The 21021-nt window shown below is 32.1% G+C and overlaps 1 protein-coding gene across 2 annotated transcripts in view; it reads right to left on the bottom strand.

Annotated features, from left to right (window-relative positions):
- LOC145304424 (protein madd-4-like) overlaps positions 1 to 19077 on the bottom strand; it is a 111333-nt gene extending 92256 nt beyond the window's left edge. For both annotated transcript variants that reach the window (XM_080146307.1, XM_080146314.1), the window contains exon 1: positions 18728 to 19077. In XM_080146307.1, coding sequence (XP_080002433.1) covers positions 18728 to 18778 — 51 coding nt within the window. In that variant the 5' untranslated portion in view covers positions 18779 to 19077. The remainder of the gene's footprint in view (positions 1 to 18727) is intronic.
- Between the last annotated feature and the right edge of the window lie 1944 nt (positions 19078 to 21021).

The raw sequence follows: 21021 nt of genomic DNA, 5'->3' as shown, positions 1-21021 counted from the left end.
ATAATAAAGTTTCTAATCTGTTACTTAAGGTAACAAAAACTACTATCCGATTGATTTTTTTTTATTTTATGGAAGCTTGAAGCAGGTCCTGTAATGTGTTTTTGCTATTTTTTCTGGCTTTCCCTATTCCTTCCAATACATAGCCTCTAGATGTCCGCTAGTAGTAAAAAAGATAAAAATTGTAGCTAAAGGTTTCAGTTTGTAATTCTTTATTTCTTGTAAAAACAGCATATCCATAAATGTCAGTTTTCAGCTTAACAGGTTAAGCTTACCGTTTACAACAAAAAATGACACATAAAAACAATTAAAGAGTAGTGGCACATCTAGCTAAAATGCATATATTAGTGAACTATGGCTTATTCCTATTATCTTTTCATTAGCATTCTAAACAATATGGTACCCTTATTAGCTTAATTAGGAGATAAGTTTCCTAAAAAAAAAACAATATGTTAGTTACTGAAAGATTATATGATGAACATATTAACCAAATTACCTTCTCAAATGGCTTCATATTTATCAACTATTGGGCTTCAAAGTGGTTATTGATGACATATAATCGCATTGCTCTATTCTAATAATAACAAAGTTTTATGTCGATATAAACATTTGTTATTTAGACTATTCATACGTGCTCCTATTATTCCCTTTGCTTGCCAAAGCAGCATGTCATTGCTTGCCCCCATAAAGGTGATCTTCACAGTGGGTTCAAGGTACACTCCTATAGTTTAGAATGCCATTACTTGCCCCCATAAAGGTGATCTTTACAGTGTGTTCAAGGTACATTCCTATAGTTTAGAATGCCATTACTTGCCCCCATAAAGGTGATCTTCACAGTGGGTTCAAGGTACACTCCTATAGTTTATCATGTCATAGCTTGCCCCCATAAAGGTGATCTTCACAGTGGGTTCAAGGTACACTCCTATAGTATAGCATGTCATTGCTTGTCCCCATAAAGGTGATCTTCACAGTGGGTTCAAGGTACACTCCTATAGTTTATCATGTCATAGCTTGCCCCCATAAAGGTGATCTTCACAGTGGGTTCAAGGTACACTCCTTTAGTTTAGCATGTCATTGCTTGTCCCCATAAAGGTGATCTTCACAGTGGGTTCAAGGTACACTCCTATAGTATAGCATGTCATTGCTTGTCCCCATAAAGGTGATCTTCACAGTGGGTTCAAGGTACACTCCTATAGTTTATCATGTCATAGCTTGCCCCCATAAAGGTGATCTTCACAGTGGGTTCAAGGTACACTACATTAGTTTAGCTTGTCATTGCCTTCCTCCATAAAGGTGATCTTCACAGTGGGTTCAAGGTACATTCCAGTAGTTTAGCTTGTCATTGCTTGCCTCCATAAAGGTGATCTTCACAGTGGGTTCAAGGTACACTCCTATAGTTATCATCTCAATTATCCAATCCCAATATCCTCTAAGATTAGTTAAAATTTTTAACAACAAAAAAATAACCATGGGGTGTCTTCTAAACCACCTGCTGAGCGAGCGAGCTTGTTTTCTTGCTCAAAAATTGGATAAATTCTTGTAAAAGAATACATTAGACCAAAGCTTATCAATCAAGCATAATAAGTTTTTGAAAGTGACGTCGTTTATGCTTAATTTTTTTTTATCTTTAGTAGAAAAAAAACACATATTTGCGTTCATAAAACTATAATCTTGGTTAAAATGACAGTAAAGCTGTATAGGATTATAGTAATATTTATCCAATATGGCTTCGAAACCGATTAATATCCGCTAGATTATAACCGATTCTAAGTCAAGCTGAAAAATCATTTGCAGCATCGTATTACAGACAACTTTCCACTAATATTAAAATAAAAACATAAAATAAATAACAGTTTTGTTGGCCCGAGACTTCGGCCCCTTAGGACTATTAAAACTGGTTTTAATCTTATAAGTTTTCATTTTAATATCCGCGGAAATACTAAGCGATAAATAACTATTAATGATTAATATATGCATATTTTCTAAATAACCTAAATTTTAAAATTTTGGCAAGCAAATTATTGATTTCTTAGTTAAAGACAAGATCAGGAAACGAAGCTCTACATTAACTCTATAAACTAAGGTATGTTTCATGTACATACACAAGAAAATTAATTTCTTAAACAAATACAAACAAAACCCTATGCTTTGCCTTTCTATTATTTTCTTAAACACAACAAACGAATGTAAATATGAAATTGCCAATATTTAATACCAATTGAAATAGAAATTAAATGACTAAGATTAATAGTTGTTTGAAGCTAAACAATTAAAAAACACACTAATAAAACATTTGTTAGATCTTTCAATCATAAAAGACAAAACTATACGCTTAAAAAGTTTGGACAATACTAATTTTGAGCCAGCTAATCAAAATTCAATAAAAGTATCTAAATACCCAATATTTTGGTTACAATTATAATTCAAAGTCCAACCAAAATACAGTTCCTCTGTTAGAATGTTATAATTGACATAAAAGGAAATGGGTAGAAATTTAAGGACCCTTAAAATGGAACAAGTTAAGACAACAATGTGACACGAGGTTAAAATAGGGGTCACCTTGTTAATTAGGATACCTGACCGCTCGCTATGCACCTCATAATCCTTCCCCCTTTACTCCCCTTCCATTTGTTGTGACCACTTTTCCTCCTTGTTCTCTGCCTCTTGCCCTTTTCTTCTTTACCCCTATCCTTTAAAATGGTTCAGGTTTCAGTTAATTAAGAAAAGGGGAAGACAAAGGGATAGGGTGTAAATAATAATCAGGGAAGGGAAGAACTGGGGAGGGGTGGGGGGGATATCTGGGAGGTTTATTATAGCAAAGGAGGACTGTTGACAGTAAAATATTGAGCACCTTGCAACCCCCCCCCCCCCCCCCAACAAAGCTATTTTGACTTAACTTTAGAAAGTAACCGCCAATTTCTTTGGGAATTTTAAATCCGCGATAAATCATTAATAGGGGCAAGTTAGGGAAGTGGGTTGGATTTTGTAAAAGGAATAGAGCAATAAATAGAAATAGGCTTAAAATTTAACTATAATAAATTTTTTTATACTTTTTAAGTTATGATTTTCTACATTTAGTGCAGGTCCGTCCGTTTATTCATCAGTATTCTAGATTTTACATCCTATAGTTTGAGCTTCTCTTTTATAGTTATTGTCGTTCTAGTGCAAAAATATTTTTTAATTACATAATTTACTTTGGTTCTTGTGACTAAGAATGTTATTTCAGCCACAAATAATATAATTTATTTACTTAATAGATCTAAAATTACTTTTTTGTTTTATAGAAAATCGTGATGATTATTATTAAATGACAGCTGCCAGGGGATAATTAATCTAAAAATCAACAACTGCTCCTATCACTTTATTACCTGTCATTAAAACTAGCTACAGATATAATTATCTCCATAAGTAGCGCAGCAACAATACCATACATTGTAATGGACAGGAATATACGTGGATATTTTGGCAGGGTAAAAAAAGTTGGCAATTTAGATTTATAATATGGACATCATATATTGGTCAGTTCGGTCATCCAGTAGGAGGGAATGGGATAGGAGGGGGGGGGGGGTACTATTTTAGCAAACTACAATTTTTACTTTAGATTAGAGTAAATGAGAATCAGGAGGTGTAAGATCAGGTGTAGATAATAAATTGTCAAATGTTATCGGGCACTTGAAGTCCACAAAAATTAGGCTTACCTGAAAAATAAAGAATTATTAGTACACAAAAAAACATTCCAACCCATTTTTTTTGGGGGGGAGGGCAATTTTCTATGTGGATGAACAAAATAATATAGTTGGACCAGTTGTTATATTACAAGATTGGCACTATGATCACAGACAGACGGACATACTTTTTCTTTAACTATATACATATATATCTTTTTTCTTGTTGTATATAGATTTTAAAAATATCTTTTTGGATGTTAAATATGTATTTTTCAAACAGCTGGAGGTACAGAAATAATTTTTAAACTTGACAGATACTACTAGCAACCTTAATCCTCACAAGTTAACATCATATACGTATAGTGTCATATTCGCAAAGTTTTTCATTTACGCAAATATATTATATACATAGCAAATAAATAAGAGAATGTGCTAATTATTGCCGATTAATTAGTAATAATTGCCGAACTTGTGATACTTTATTTTATGTGATACATTCGGTGGAATTTATGTCACACCCATTAAAATCTTTGGGAACTTAAAAACTACTTTTCTCTAAATGGGTCTCTAATACAGGGTTAGGCAAACGGAAGAAAATTATACATCCCAAAACTTATATCTAAAATTAAAATAGCCTAAAACTATCACATGACTTGCATAGGATATTGAACCCAATCGGTTCATTAGTTAATAAAATCATAAGCTACAGAAAAAAAATTACTATTCATAAAACCTAAGTAATTAGGAAACCGGCACTTTTAAATAAATATGAAAGATGATAAATTTTCCAAAATAAGAGATGCACAAAATTATAGTCAACGTAGAAAATGTATTTAATTTCCTGTAAGGAAATATCAACTTAAAGCAGTTTCTAAGAAAGTAATGGGAATAAAAAATAACAGCACAATGTGAACTCTTCATAGATAAAAATTGAACTGTTACGGTATTATAATAAAGACGCTTAGAAACCTATATTTTTAATTGCAAGGAAATCATTCTAACTAAGGGAAATCGTAATGAATTTTTATGATGCATAGCATTTGTACAATTACCTCATATACCATACTTTCCACGCATGAAAACTATTTCATCTTTGACTTTGGATTACAATATATGATTAGGAAGTAAGGTGTCTACTTCTTTGGGTGTCTATTAAGCTCTAATAATCCAAAAACAAAATCTTTTCTTATTATTTTCTTTTATATCTAATTATACAAAAATTTGATTTAGCTATTCATTATAGGGCAACTGAGGTCCTAGGATGGTTTTAGGCTATTTTTTCTTTTTGACTATTCCAAATAATATTTTCAATTGCTACAAATTGTTCAGCATTTCCTTGCTAAGATTTGACCCCCAGAAATGATAATTTAAAGGTTAAAGAGCTCTTGTATAATATAAAAGGGATATAGGGATAGAAAATTGAAGTAAATGATTCTTGTTTTAATACACAAGGATGACAACATCCATGAGAGACAGTCGGATACGCAAAATTGATTAAATAATGAATGACTGTGCTTTAAACATGTTTAAATTAGACCTTTCTAAACTTATTTAACATAGTATCTACCTAATTTTGAAAGGAATCATCATATGATTTCATTTTGATTGGAAGATGGGAGAATATTATTTCATGTTCCAATAGCTCTATCATTGGAGTATATACGTAAGTATTATGACAGGTGAAAAATTATCGTCAATTTAGGTTGCTAACATGGACATCACTTATTGGTCAGTTCGTTCATTCATTTGGAGAGAAAGGGAATGAATAAACTGGGTGGATGGGGGGAGGTAATTATTTAGCCAGCTACAAGTTTCTCTTTATCAGAGTACAAGATAATCCATTTAATATTAAATCTATTGCCCTATTCCTCTTTCACTGCTGTATAAGCTTTCATGCTATCAAATCAAACTGCTAAATGTTTTTCTATGAAATTCTACAAGCAAAATCATCATTTTTGTCTTGGTGGCCATTTGTCATGGACAGGGAATTGAAATAAAAAAATTTCTAATCAAAACGAAACATGACTCATATTGAATTGTTTAATTTACTTTACCTTGTTGTCCTAGCAATCATTATTCCAAAAGTCAGATGAATAGGACAATTATATCGTACACAATATTAATTTTAAAAAGTTAAAATGGACGTATGGACTTTCTGGTATCGAATTACTACAATTTCTATACTGTTAGAAGAATCTTCATGCAAAGTTTGAAATTGATAAGACAATTCTAACATGCCTAAATAACGAGAAAAAAATCTATCTGTTACGGATGGACGGACCTTAATTTAAGAACATCTTCGCTTTTAAAACCTATTTTACTATTCAAATTTTAGAAAACATGTCTATGTTCTAGGACTAAAAGAACTGAAGAGAAAAAGAAACTGAATTATCTGTTTTGTATGTGAAACTATACATTATGGTCAGTTTTTGATTATGGGGGGTATGAAAGCTCCCCCCCACCCCTCTTCTCACCCAATCCCTAACATTCTCTTTCTGACTAATAAGGACGGGTTTCCAAAATCAATCAGTCATTTGTAAAACATAACATTTGAAGTTATTATTTTTAATATAATGAATCTGTGATTTTATTATTAAATTGACTGTAGAACTTGATTTTGGATATTGGCTTTTAATTTTGTGTTTGTATTCAGGGGTTTAATCTTTAAACATCAATTAGCCCTAAGCATGGGAGTAAGAGTGGTTCACATGGATAAATGGATGAGTAACCCTGTCAAAATATTGTGTCGTTATTATGTTAACACAACTTTGTAGTTAAAGTGTCATTGGACTGTCGGTTTATCGATTTATAACAGACATGACCCATTTTTGTTAGCCATTTAGTCAACCTTCTAGTTTCGAAAACCGGCTAATTTTTAATTCGATTACCAAGCCGCCTATTTTTGGCTTAAGCGCGGCTTCCGCGCCCTACTTAAAAGGTATTTTACTATTATTTTTATGAGGTAACCTTAAACTAAACAAAAATTAATTAACTTTTTTTAAAACTTGCCAAAAAAACTATTGGTATTTTTTAGTGGTCTGCTTGTAGGGGGTGGGGAGAAGAGGTAGGGGGGTAAGATTAAATTTAGATAAGATTTTTCAACATGTCAGCAGGAAAAAACGCCTATAAAAGTTAAGAGGTTGCAAATACTTTGCCTTTAATAATTTTTAGTACAAATCAATTCCCAACATCTTCAAGCCAACGAATAAGATAACTTTTGGGCCAACGTAAATTATCTGTCCTATGTCCTCTTCCTCTCTGCATTTCTTTAAACAGTATTCTCCAGTTGAAATTTAAAGAATATTGAATTCTTAGTCTTAGATGATTTTTAAAGAACGAAAAACTTTTCATCCTCTCAACTTAGGTACAAAATTTAAATTTGATGGATGACCCCCCATTACAAAAAAAATCATTGATTTTTGGTGAGAAATATCTTGAAAAGTGAAAAGAAAAATTTGATAAAAAGCAAGGATAATAATGTCTTTAGGTAGCTTAGCAATGTTAATGAAAAATATCGAAATTGGCGGATTTTTAAAAATAATGAACATAAATTGCTTCCTTTTAAAAAAGTTTTAAAACTAAACTTTTATAATAAAAAATTATCTAACTTTATCATGCGTCTTAACAGATTTAAAACATAAGGAGGGGGGGAGGGGGGCAGGGGGGGGGTCTAGGGTAGTTTTACAATAGCTCACAGACTAGGGTAGCAATTTTATTGTTGATTTTTCTCCTTTGGATTTGGACATTATTGAGTGAAACCTTTTTGGTGACTTTACTTATTGAATGTTACTTAAAGAGTAGCTACGCTTCTATTAAAGGACACATATAAATAAGGAAGAGAAAGAGATAGAGAGGAAAGAAAGAGAGAAAGAGAGAGAGAAAGAAAGAAAGAGAGAGAGGGCGTGAATAATAACAGTTGAAGGAAAGATAGCCATAAACATATTCATATGAGTGTGCATTAAATTCCGCAAAAAACATGTTTCTTATTAAAATTAAAGCAGGAAGGGGATTCTTTGTTAAGTATATTAGTGTTTTTAAAGGGAAAGAGGAGTACCCAAAAATTTTTTAATTCGTAATATGATTAGTTAATTGGTTAGTTCAAACTAGCAGTGTCAAAACTTTTTAACCAATAGATTTAACATTCAAAAGCTAAACCGTCATTTTGTTAATCATCAATTAGGATATGTATCAAAATATCTACCATTGCATTGTATTATCCCTTAGGGTTCATTTATTTTGATAGTGTAATAAATGTGCGGAATTGAATGTGCACCAATTATATGTGTCAGGCAAATTGATTTCTCTAAACTATTTGGACAAACAAACATACAGAAGTAGATGTATTATTACTTGGATCCTACACCAGATTTTCATGATATCTACTAAAGTAGCAGGCTAAAATAACGTTTCCCGCCATCCACCCCTGTTATCCCATCCTCTCATATCCTACTGGATGAACGAACTGACCAATAAGTGAGTTCCATGTTAGCAATCTAAATCGGCGACAATCTTTCCCCTGTCATAATATCCACTAATTTATTCATCCATTTATACAGGAAATATTATAAAAATAAAAATAAACAAGAAAAACTATATCAAAGAGTAGACTAGACGGATATGACTTTTTTAGAGTGAAGCTTCTTATAGGTCTAGGGAAGATCGACCTCCCCCCCCCCCCCCACAGTAAGGGCAAAATCATATTTTCAATTAAAAGAAGAAATCAAAATATCATCAATGCATCACTGACACAAGACGTTTTCGTTGCTCAAATTTTACAGTATTTCTTACTTTAAAATTTTTCTAACTCCATGAATAAACAAGGAATTGTGTAGCAGTCATTAAACAAAATAATTTTAGATGGAGTGACGGTCAGACATACCTACCCTAATTGTAAGTTAACTATGCTTCTAAAAAATTATCATTTAAATTGATCTATATTATAACAATTTCTAAATAAATATATGTTGGATTATTTTGGTCGTTTTTACCATCAAATTTTGGACAAATACCAAATTCCTTACATTTAAATTCAAATCAAAATATTATGAAAATGGGCTAAATTACTTATTATAGGAATATGTACATAATATTTTATACATTTTTAAATTAATTACAATTAAATACCCTAATTTTGGTTATATAGTTTACTGGTTGTGGTTGTGCCCCTTGCCTTAAGGGAATGAACATTTTTAGTAGTTTGTTAAGTATACCTAAAGTTTAAGTTATTTGAAGAAAATAGCCTAAAACCATCTCATGACATACTTGAAGAAAGGGGGGGGGGGCGTAATGACATTTATTCGTAATCCGTGAGCAAAATGGTCTTAAAATTTAGCTAGACCCTTCAAACTTGGTATATAAGCCTAGTCCTATAGGTATTACATCTAAATGGCAAAAAAATCTAAATTTTTTTATTTTAAGGTTAGGTTAGGAAAGAAAAACCCTGCGGAAATGGGATTTTTAGGCTTTTTTTAGTCTATTTTGATGTGGAAACTTACCTTAAATTGTTTTTTCTTAGGTTTTTAACTTAAATACACTGTATCTATTCATATGGACTTTATTTAAGATGATTCAGCAAGTCGGGGACCGACCCCAGGGGGCTAGGTGGGTGGCCCGCAGGGGTTAAGTGCCTTTTTCCCAATACATATGTTGTGATACATCTAATTATAGGTTTTTTAGGTCAAGGAACTCAAATTTAGAACTAAAATAAGCATTAGACTAATATGAAGCTAGCCCCAGCGGGCTAGGTTGGTGGCCCGCAGGGGTTAAGTGCATTTTTTCCAATATATATCTTGTTATATATCAAAATATAGGTTTTTTAAGTCAAGAAACTCAAATTCTAAGCGAAAATTAGCATTAGACTAACCTGAAGCTAACCCCCCCGGGCTAGGTTGGTTTTCTGCAGGGCTTAAGAGCATTTACCTAACCTAACCTAGAAACTTACTTATATTTTAACATGTTTTTTTTTATAATTTTTGTCTATTAATGATGACTTTATCTAAGATAATCCAGCAAGTCGGGAACCGACCCCATCGGGCTAGGTTGGTGGCCCGCAGGGGTTAAGTGCATTTTTTCCAATATATATCTTGTTATATATCAAAATATAGGTTTTTTAGGTCAAGAAACTCAAATTCTGAGCGAAAATTACCATTAGACTAACCTGATGCTAACCCCCCCGGGCTCGGTTGGTTTTCTGTAGGGCTTAAGAGCATTTACCTAACCTAACCTAGAAACTTACTTATATTTTTACAGGTTTTTTTCTTTAATAAACTGTATCTATTAATGAGGACTTTATTTAAAATGATCCAGCAAGTCGAGGACCGACTAATCTGAAGTTAGCCCCAGCGGGCTAGGTCGGTGGCCTGCAGGGGTTAAGTGCATTATTTTCCAAAATACATCTTGTGATATATCAAAATATAGCAGGTTTTTAAGAAGAACTCAAATTCAGAGCTAAAGCATTAGAATAATCTGAAGCTAACCCCAGCGGGCTAGGTGGTTGGCCTGCAAGGGTTAAGTGCATTTTCCCAATATTTTTGTTGAGATACATCCAATTATAGGTTTTTTTAGGTCAAAGAACTCAAATTCAGAGCTGAAATAAGCATTAGACTAATCTGAAGCTAACCCCAGCGGGCTAGGTGGGTTGCCAACAGGGCTTAAGTGCATTTTACCTAACCTAACCTAGAAACTTACATTTAATATAATTTTTTTAGGTTTTGTTTCTCAAATAAACTGTCCATTCATGAGGATCTTATTTCAGATGTTCAAGCAAGTCGAAGACTGACCTCAGCGGGCTAGGTGGGTGGCCCGTAGGGGTTAAATGCATTTTTAGAAAAAGTATGTGTTATCATACATCAAATTATAGGTTTTTTAGGTCAAGAAACTCAAATTTACAGCTAATAAAAGTATCAGACTAATCTGAAGCTAGCCCCAGCGGGCTACTAGGTGGGTTGCCTGCAAGTCTTAAGTGCATTTTACCTAACCTAACCTGGAACCTTACTTGTTTTTTTAGGGTTTTTTTCTGGAATAAACTGTGTCTATTTATGAGAACATTATTTAAGATGATCAAGCAAGTCGGGGACTGACCCCAGCAGGCTAGGTGGGTGGCCCGCAGGGGTTAAGTGCATTTTTAAAAAGTATGTGCTGTCATACATAAAATTATAGGTTTTTTAGGTCCAGAAATTCAAATTTAGAGCTAATAATTGAATCAGACTAATCTGAAGCTAGCCCCTGCGGGCTAGGTGGATTGCCTGCAAGGCTTAAATGCATTTTACCAAACCTAACCTAGAATCTTACTTTTATGAAGATTTTTAATTGAATAAACTGTTCATGAGAACATTATTTAAGATGATCTAGAAAGTCGGGGACTGACCCAGGCGGGCTAGGTTTTACTTAGATACACAGTGTTCAGTCCTAAAGTCATCATTTAAAAGATTCTTCATACAGGAGGCTGACCCAAGGAGGTCCCCAACTTGCTGGATCATCTAAAATAATGTCCTCATTCATAGACACAGTTCATTCAAGGAAAAAACCAAAAAATAAGTAAGTTTCTAGGTTAGGTTAGGTAAAATGCACTTAAGCCCTGCAGAAGATCTACCTAGCCTGCGGGGGTTAGCTTCAGGTAAGACTTATGCTTATTTTAGCTCTGAATTTGAGTTTCTTGACCGTAAAAACCTATATTTTGATATATAACAAGATATATATTGGAAAATAATGCATTTAACCCCTGCGGGCCACCGACCAAGCCCGCTGGGGCTAGCTTCAGATTAGTCTTATGCTAATTCTAGCTCTAAATTTGAGTTAACTGACCTAAAAAAACTTGTAATTAGATGTATCACAACATATATATTGGGAAAAATGCACTTAACCCCTGCGGGCCACCAACCTAACCCGCTGGGGTCGGTTCCCAACTTGCTGCATTATCTTAAATAAAGTCCTCAATAATAGACAAATTTTATTCAAGAAAAAACATGTAAAAATATAAGTAAGTTTATAGGTTAGGTTATGTAAATGCTCTTAAGCCCTGCAGAAAACCAACCTAGCCCGGGGGGGTTAGCTTCAGGTTAGTCTAATGTTAATTTTCGCTCAGAATTTGAGTTTCTTGACTTAAAAAACCTATATTTTGATATATAACAAGATATATATTGGAAAAAATGAACTTAACCCCTGCGGGCCACCAACCTAGCCCGATGGGGCTAGCTTCAGATTAATCTAATGCTTATATTAGCTCTGAATTTGAGTTCCTTGACCTAAAAAACCTATAATTAGATGTATCACAACATATGTATTGGGAAAAGGCACTTAACCCCTGCGGGCCACCCACTTAGCCCCCTGGGGCCGGTCCCCGACTTGCTGAATCATCTTAACAAAAGTTCAAAACCTAAGAAAAAACAATTTAAGGTAAGTTTCCACATCAAAATAGACTAAAAAAAGCCTAAAATCCCATTTCCGCAGGGTTTTTCTTACCTAACCTAACCTTAAAATAAAAATTTTTGGATTTTTTTGCCATTTAGATGTAATACCTATAGGACTAGGCTTATATACCAAGTTTGAAGGGTCTAGCTAAATTTTAAGACCATTTTGCTCACGGATTACGAATAAATGTCATTACGCCCCCCCCCCCCCTTTTCAGTTAATTGACTAATTTTAATATGTCTAAACAATGCAAAAATAAAATAAAATAAACTGCAAAAATAAGTGTTCAGAGAAAATTCCATTTTTTTGACAATATTGTCAAACAAATAAATAATTCCAAAAGCCAATCCGCTGGATTAGAAATGGTTCTCAGCCACATGTAGCCACTAATAGCAGTTATGTTAGCCACGTATAGTCGCAGTTTCAATCTTCAATTTTGTATCTTAGTATCCGCGGAAAGCTGTCTATAATACGCTGTGGTAAATAACTATTAGAATGTTTATTTTTCGTAAATGTACATTGTACAATTGTGTGACATATTTACCTTTTTGAATAATATTTTATTTAAACATGCTTACTAAAAATGCTAAAAATAGACAAAGCAAGAAAATACAAAGGCTTTATATAAAAGAACTTTTTTGCAAATTAAATTAAACTTATTACAATAACAAGGACAATAGTTTGCAGAAGTAACGCAGCATTAAATAAAGTTTTAAAATTCTTGATAAAAGTCAATGGATTTATTATTACTTGGATCATACACCAGATTATCATGTACTCTAAAAATGTATAACTTGTAATAACGTTCCCCCCCCCCCCGCCCCTCCTTTACCCAATCACCTCCCCTCCTACTGGATGAACAAACTGACCAACAGATATCAGGAGAAATTTTAACCAAAATTTACGACAATTTTTTACCTGTCATAATAATCCACATATACCTATTCTAGATATATTTGCCCGAAATGTCAAGCTTATTTTAATTTTAGGATAGATTAAAAAGATAAATTTATTTCCCATTGTCCTATCCCTCTTGCAAAGTCAAAATGTCTAAGAGAAAAAGGGGGGATGGTTAAAAGATTTCCTAATCCCATTTAAGAGGATTAAAATGTGTAAGTAGGAGGAGTCATTTAAAACTGACAATTATGTTAAGAATTTCTTACAGGATTATGTCAATGGAATTAATACATCAACACATCCATACTTTACTAAATTAATACTTAATCTATACAGTATTATTATGAGATTTCTGTGGAAATAAAAATATAGAAATGATTCCAGTTTTGTTAGCTACGAGGGGCTGAAAGTACAGGCCAAAAAGAATTCCTAAAACCATCCCAAAACCCAAATTTAAATATAAAACACTAAATAGCATAAAACTACCTATGGACCTTATGAAAGCTTTCCTGAAATGGAGAACTAAATCGGTTCAGTGGTTAGTGAAATTTGAAGCAACAGACATATAAAATACCTACTGCTTTATATAATAGGATATGTATCACTTGTCCAATACTTGGTAATAAAAGTTTCTTTTATTGTTCTTACATTTGCAACTCTTGCTAAAGTCAGGGACATACATACTGAAGAAAAAAGAATGGCACAAACTGCTGCTATATTATAAAAGAAGCCGTTACTTATAAAATAAATTTATAAAATTAGATTGAGTCAGATATAACCAACAAGCAAAATAAATCTAATATAATATTTGGGGGGCAAATGGAGAGGTCGTCAATTTTACGTGTTGCCCTCCAACGACAGCTGAAAAACACGTATAGGTTTGTGAATTTTTTACGAATTAACTTCGTTAATTGGTACAAGCTGAGATTGAGTACTTAAAAAGGTGGTTTTTAGTCTAATTTTGATTTTTCTCAAACTTATAATTTTTAAAACTTTTTTTTCTTCAGAATAATGGATTTAGATTATGTTTTGTAGATATTATGACAGAGAGGATGGGATAAAGAGGGTGGATTGAGGAGTATCGTTTTTTTAGCCCGCTGCGAGTATCACTTTTTTATAGAACAAGAATATCTGGTGTAACATCCAAGTAATAATATATCCATTGTCAGAATATATTTCTGTGTTTGTTATATAGACAAAGTATTGAAAAAGTTGTCTACTAATGTAAGATACTTTATTTTACAACATTTTCTTTGAGTTAAGATATTTACAGACTACATTATTTTTTAAAGACTTAAACTATATTGCCATGGAGTAGTACTATGGTAGAAAAATTTTAGGTATACATATAGTTCATATTACTTAAAGTTATGACTGCAAAAAACTTATTTACCTCATAATTCTAAAAAGTTTTAATATAACAATCTTGAGTTTATACAGACTTTAATTTTATTTCTAAAACATTCAACTAAAGTTAAATTTTTCTTGGAATTCGACAAAAATATTCTTTTTTATATCTTCAATTAATCTTTAGTTTATTTATTAAAAAAACATACTTAATGATTTGGATCATTTTGTTAAAGATATGTTTTTATGTTTTAGACTTTTTTTGTAAACATTTTCTGATTAAAAACCCTAACAGTAGAATAATGTCTAAGCAGTCAATTTCATAATTCAGAACTTTATTACTTTCAAGGATTCAGGGATTAATCAATAGACGAGAAAAATACCCTTCCTCCATAGATTTCAGTGCAACGTTTTGTCTTTGTATCTATTAATGATTTAGTGGAGGAAGGAGTTGTAGATTAATTTAAAAATAAAGTCTATTGTCCATGTCTCCGTGATATCTTTAGTTTTTTGTCCAACATAATAAAAACTTGTTTTGCCTAGCATAAATAACAAATTATAGCAAAAAGTTATCGTTTCTCTCTAGTCTGCTGAAAGATAAAGATAATTTATATGTAAATTTGATTTTTTTACAAGCAGGTTTTTTGTTGTATAAATTTAAGCATTAAAAATGAAATAATCTCTGCTGTGAAATTAAAGTTTATTTTGTTTAAGTAAATCATAATTCAAACATGGACGGACAGTTCCATAAGTAACGCAGCAAGAAAAGCCAGAAGCGTACAAAGGGTTTTGCCAGGGAAATGTGAACCTCAAAGGGATAATAAAAGGAAAGGAAGACCCCTCAAAATCAAATTCAAGAGGGGTTGTCGAAAATTTCTATTTCAGAAGACTTTGTACCTAAATCAATTTTTATAATTTAACTTAGAATGATATAGATTAAGAAGTATACAAAGATTAAACACAAGACAAACAAGAATATCTAGGCCCTAATTATAAGGAATCTACACCATTAATAACGATAAAATGTTTTTAGTAATTATTTCTTATAAAGTTTTGAAAGTTTGTTTCGTCGTTTAATGATTATATAAAAATTGTATTAACATTAAACATTAAATGATCATTATAGAAAATTGAAAATTATTTTAAGACTCATCCATTACAGGGAAGAATGGACAGTGTCTGTTTAATTAATCTACAACCATTTCTTCAGCCTCAAATTTTCTAGCTACTGTAAACATAATCTTTAAAATAAGAGGAAAGATTTATTTATAATTCATTGTCTTATCTATGTTTCCATGCATCCATTAACATTTACCTAGCTAATTATTTAGAATAAAGGTACTAAGAAAGAGAGGGAATGTCTGATTGAGCCAATAGGAGAATCGCATCGGAATTTACATTGGATCTCATTGGTTGAAATTATGTACACATTTTCCTACGAAGGCATGTTTTTTTTCATTTCATACATACATAAAAGTCAGCTGTTAACAGTATATTTTCTTAGTAGAAAGCTTTGCGGAATCAGAATTAATTGCCCAAAAATTTCGTTTACAATTTGAAAGCTTGAAACAAAGTTGGATTCTTAAAAAAAAAGTTAGGCTGGCAACTCGCTGGTGAGGCAAAATTATTTTTGTGAAAAATCCTCCAAAATCGAATAAAAAAATTTACAAAAATGAAATAAAATCTTAAGAGGGTTATTAACATATGATTTTGTTTAATTTTTGTAGATTTTTAATGTGCTTTTGGATGATTTTTCACAAAAATAATTTTGCCTCACTATCGAATAGCGAGTCTATCATTTTTTAAGAATCCACATCAGCTTGAGTCGAAAGTAAACAATACTTTTGTCTGCTAGGAATGTTCTCTCTTAGATTTGACGAAAAAAGGGTTCACAATATTCTTCTACTCTTCTATTTCTATTTTATTTAGAGATGAATCTGAAAATTTTAAAACAAAGCTTTAAAAATCTTTTTCAGTAAAATCTTGATTTTTGGTAAATAGCTAATCATTATTTTTAACAAGATGTTTTTAATTCTAAATAAAGTACAAGTGAAATTATGTCCATAAATAGCGAAGCAATAACCGTGTTTTGCTTTAAAAAGTGTGCCATTGTAAGCCTATCTAATCAGTCTCTTTAAAAAAAAGATTCATAATTAAAATAATCATATTGTTTAACATCTTAAATGGAACAGATGATCTATTTAATTAGTGAAATAAATAAAATGATAAAAAATAAGTTGTGTTTATATAGTTAGGTATTAAAGTTAGTCAAATTTTATGGCCTTTTCTTACTTACTCTTTAAATAGAGAGCCCTTAGATGCTAGGGGCGCAAAAATATGAAAATAACATTGAAGCATTTTCAACTATGAAAGTAAAGCAGTGTATTTTATTATAATAAAACGTGTAGTAAAAAATATATAAACAACTGTGTAGCCTACAATACCTGGCACTATAATTTAATTAATAAGAATAATTATATAAAGCAATAATAACAATATTTTTTATCAACCCACGCAGTTTTTACTTTTTATACAATGTAGATTTTGTATGAGTGCGTTCAAGATTATAGACAAACATTAACTTATAACAATGACAGTAAAAAAAGATTGTTAACAATACTTATGCATCTATGGGAAGGTAGGTTAGTAGGAAAGCCTAAAGCCATTAATGAACTTCAATTTAATAGTAAAATAGCCTAATAAACCATCTAAGGTTCTATGTAAAGCTTAATCGGTCCAGCGGGAGGCGAGATCTTAACGGGTACACAAAAATAACTTAGTCATTTTATATAACTTTAATTCAAAAATAATTTGGAGAATAAACGTTGATAGGTATAAAAACCCCTGAGAAGGTGAATTAAAAATGCTAGGAACGAGCAACATAGCAGAGAGTACATAAATGAGAAGTGTGAGGGTGGTGATAATATTTTTTATGGGCTGCGCATTTACTGGCACTATAGTTCTATATATAACAAGGATGAAATCACTCATTATAGCAAAGCTCACGAAGTCAAAGATTTTTACTGGCAGATAATAAATAACATTTACTGCAATTAAATCTGTATTCAATATAGTCCAAGGATGTTATATCAGATTTTCATGTTTTCTAATAAAGTGAAACTCGCAGTGCGCTAAAAATCGATACCCCTCATCCACCCCCTTTCTCTCATACTGGATGAACGAACTGATCAACGAACGAGTTTAATATTAGCAACCTAGATTAGCAACAATTTTTCCCCTGTCATATTATCCACCTATATTCTATATCCTTTATTTCAAAATCAAATTTTCTGGGAAGTTTCAGTACGATTTGAAATCGAAAGGATTAATTCCAACATGCTATCATAGCTATCCGTCATTGACAGACATACAGATGGAAAGACCATAAATATAAAGAATCTTTGCTGATAATAATGTAAACAAATGAATAGGAAGTAATGGTTTATTTTTGCCAGAACCATGGAGGCGAATAAACACAAAATATTAAACAAGAATAATTATAACCATAAACAATGCCTATAATTTTAGAAAAGAACATTAAAATATATTATATTTTATATTCTTTCATCAACAAAAAGATATTAATATTTAGAAAACAGAAAAGTCGATGAATGGATATAGAATAAACGTGGAAACAATGACAGGGGGGAAAATTGTCGTCAATTTAGGTTGGTCACTTCGTTCATCCAGTAGAAGTTGAGGGTGTGGGGTTGGATGGAAGAGGTTTTTTTAGCCAGCTATAAACTGGTTTAAGAGTAATAATAATTCATAAGTCGAAGGCAACATATTTTTTTTCAGAGCTGGATCTTTAGATCGTTTCAATAGTGCGCCAAATCGGGGTGAGCCAACTTTCCACCAATGAGAGCACAGCATTTTACGAAATGCCGCGCTGTGATTGGCTGAAATTCGGCGCACCCCGATTTGGCGCACCATTGAAAAGATTTAAAGATCCAGCTCAGGTGCAATATCTCTGCATCGTATTCCCGGGGAGTTGTCATCATTTTATTTTTCATATATTATCTATAACAGATAATAAAAGTACTTACATTTTTATCATTATCTTTTTATCTATCAATTTACTCTTAGGTAGTAGGTATATGTTATATTTCATACTTTTTATTCCATATCTACCTAAAACGTATATTATGTTAGCCCAAATTTCCAAATAGACGTCTGACTTCCACTGCTAAGAATCCCCTGACCAATGAGAATCTTCGAATAAGATTATACTAACATAACATTGTCTGTCTGGCCAGTCGTCCTATTTTAAGTACTGTGACTGCTATCTAGGGATTTTTTAGTGAAGATTCTACTGAAGTATAGTTTTAAAATATTCATAATATTAATCATTTCGATTTTATTTAACTTTCATCGTCCAAAAAATAACAAAATTAAATGTTAATCCTTACCTTAAACACTTTTCCCATTTTTAATATTTTAAAAGATGATTCTTTTATCATTTTTCATCACATTGTCACTTTTAAACCACCAACAGATAATTCAATTTTTCACTTCAAAACCTTTTTTCAATAAAAATATTTCCAGAAAATGTTTTTTTTACATTTTCTCTTTTTTTAGGTGAATTTATGAACAAGTTTTCCTTTCAATGTTCATATAAATTACTTGTTTTTGATTCGGATCACTTTTTATTTGATTGGTAATTTGTAAATCACGAAAATATTTAATTTATAACGAGAAATTCTTTATATCGGCTTAACGATACTCCTAGCTTAGCTCTGCTCAACTAACGTCTAACTATGAATTAAAGACAAGAGGCATGGTGTCCAACTTTAATATCAAAATTCCCCGAAGTTTTAGGTATTTTTTTTCTTCAAATTACCTATGGTTTCATCTCTAGACATAAGAAGTTTCACAACTGAATTAAATTGAGGGTATCCCACATTTTTATTTTTTTAAGAGCCTTTTTTTTTTTGGGGGGGGGGGGCTTTATACACCCTTAGCCTGCAGAAACCTTCCATGGATCAATCTAAAATCAATGAAATTTGTGAACCAATGGGTCCAACCGTTCTCGAGATCTTAGTGGACTTATATACAGAAATATAGACATCCTTTAACTTTCGAAAAAAAATTATAACTTACAGCTTTTTATCACTTTTTAAAATCAACTAACATAAACTTTAGGTATTATAGATTGAAAAATGAACAATCTACAAATAAATTTAAAAATTATGAAGCCTCACTTAATTATTAGATAAAACTAATATTTGGAATTTAATTCATTATGGGGAAATACAATTCAAAAGTTGTCTGCCCTGTTTACTTTAACGGAGGAGGGGAGGAGGAGAAATCCGCTAACTTTATGCTTTGTAAAGGGGAAAGATTCTGACAATTTGGAAGTGGGTAGTATATAGAGAGAGAGAATTAGGGGAAAATCTTCGAAGCCAAATTATTATGTGTTCGGGAAATAAAGCAGAGATTGCGGGTTTATTTCTGCTTTATCGGCCGATTATAATTCAATATAAGCATGAGAGTAATTCCTCCCCCAATTTTAGTTTATCCCCAATTTGAAGTGACCCTTTGGCCCAGAGAGAGTCTCATGGTCAAATCATGGACGTCCTCCAGCATATTATCGGACGATGTTTTTAGGCATTTTAAATATTTTTGTTGAACTTGTATGGTTAGAAAACACATGTATGTATTATTGCTTTAATTTTTCTTATAATCAAAAAAAAATAGGAACACGAAAGGTGTATTTTTAAAGTATAATCATTTTTTTATTTTATGGTTTCCAAAAATTAACTATTTAACTTCTTTTTTCGAGAGATATTACGTTTTTCTAAAAGTGTTGTTTTATAAATTTAGCTTGACATCCATATGTTGTCTCATGTCACTTAAGCCGTGACAGGACAAGCACATTTCAACATTTATTCTCCCCCCCCCCCCCTCCCCCTCTATCTCTCTCTCTTTCTCTCTCTATATATCTCTTTCTATCTATCTACCCTTCTAAGTTCTATATTCTCTTACTCACTCTCAAGACTCAATCTATGTTTCTTTAATCTTCACTCTATAAATGATTAGACCCTATCGATTATGTTAAGTAACTATAGTAATTTTATTTATTTGACCAAAAAGATTGACAACATCCATAAGAGGCGAAGTTCAAAATGAAGAAGAAAATCTAGAGAATATCCAACTTAAACTGAGCACCACAGAAAGACGCACAGCCTGCAGTTGTAGACTAGAGGCCCAGTAAAAAGTAAATATTTTTTTTAAAAAGCCTTCTGAAACACAGTTTTCCAATATAAATTTGATGTACAATTGCACAGAATGATGTTGAGTGGAATCACCAGGAAAAATTATGCCGTCTCTTATATATCGAAGGCCTAATAAAAACTTAAACTTATCTTTTAAAGCAAAGCTTTTCTACACTGATTGAATGCGCCAGTCCGTCAATTCGGGGTACAATTACAGTGGCGTGCGAATCACAAGGGGGAGGGAGCAAAAAAAATTTTGATAAATTTTGCCCCCCTCCCCACCCCCCTAGGCATTTTTTAACATTTAGGAAGGGGGGGCAATTTCCCGAAATGCCCCGATCTTCTAACGCCTCTTCTTCCTACCCCTAGAACCACTATAAATATGCCCCTCCCCTCTAAAAAAAGGGATAGGGCTTTCATACGTTGTAATATGATTCTTATAATAATTATGACACAATAAAAACTGTCCCAATTTTGTATTAATTTTG

Source organism: Acartia tonsa, chromosome 2 (genome assembly GCF_053477335.1).
Source record: "Acartia tonsa isolate MP-2025a chromosome 2, ASM5347733v1, whole genome shotgun sequence".
Taxonomy (NCBI): Eukaryota; Metazoa; Arthropoda; class Copepoda; order Calanoida; family Acartiidae; genus Acartia; species Acartia tonsa.
Note: the sequence above shows the minus strand (reverse complement) of the source record. Positions and strands in the feature narration are given on the sequence as shown.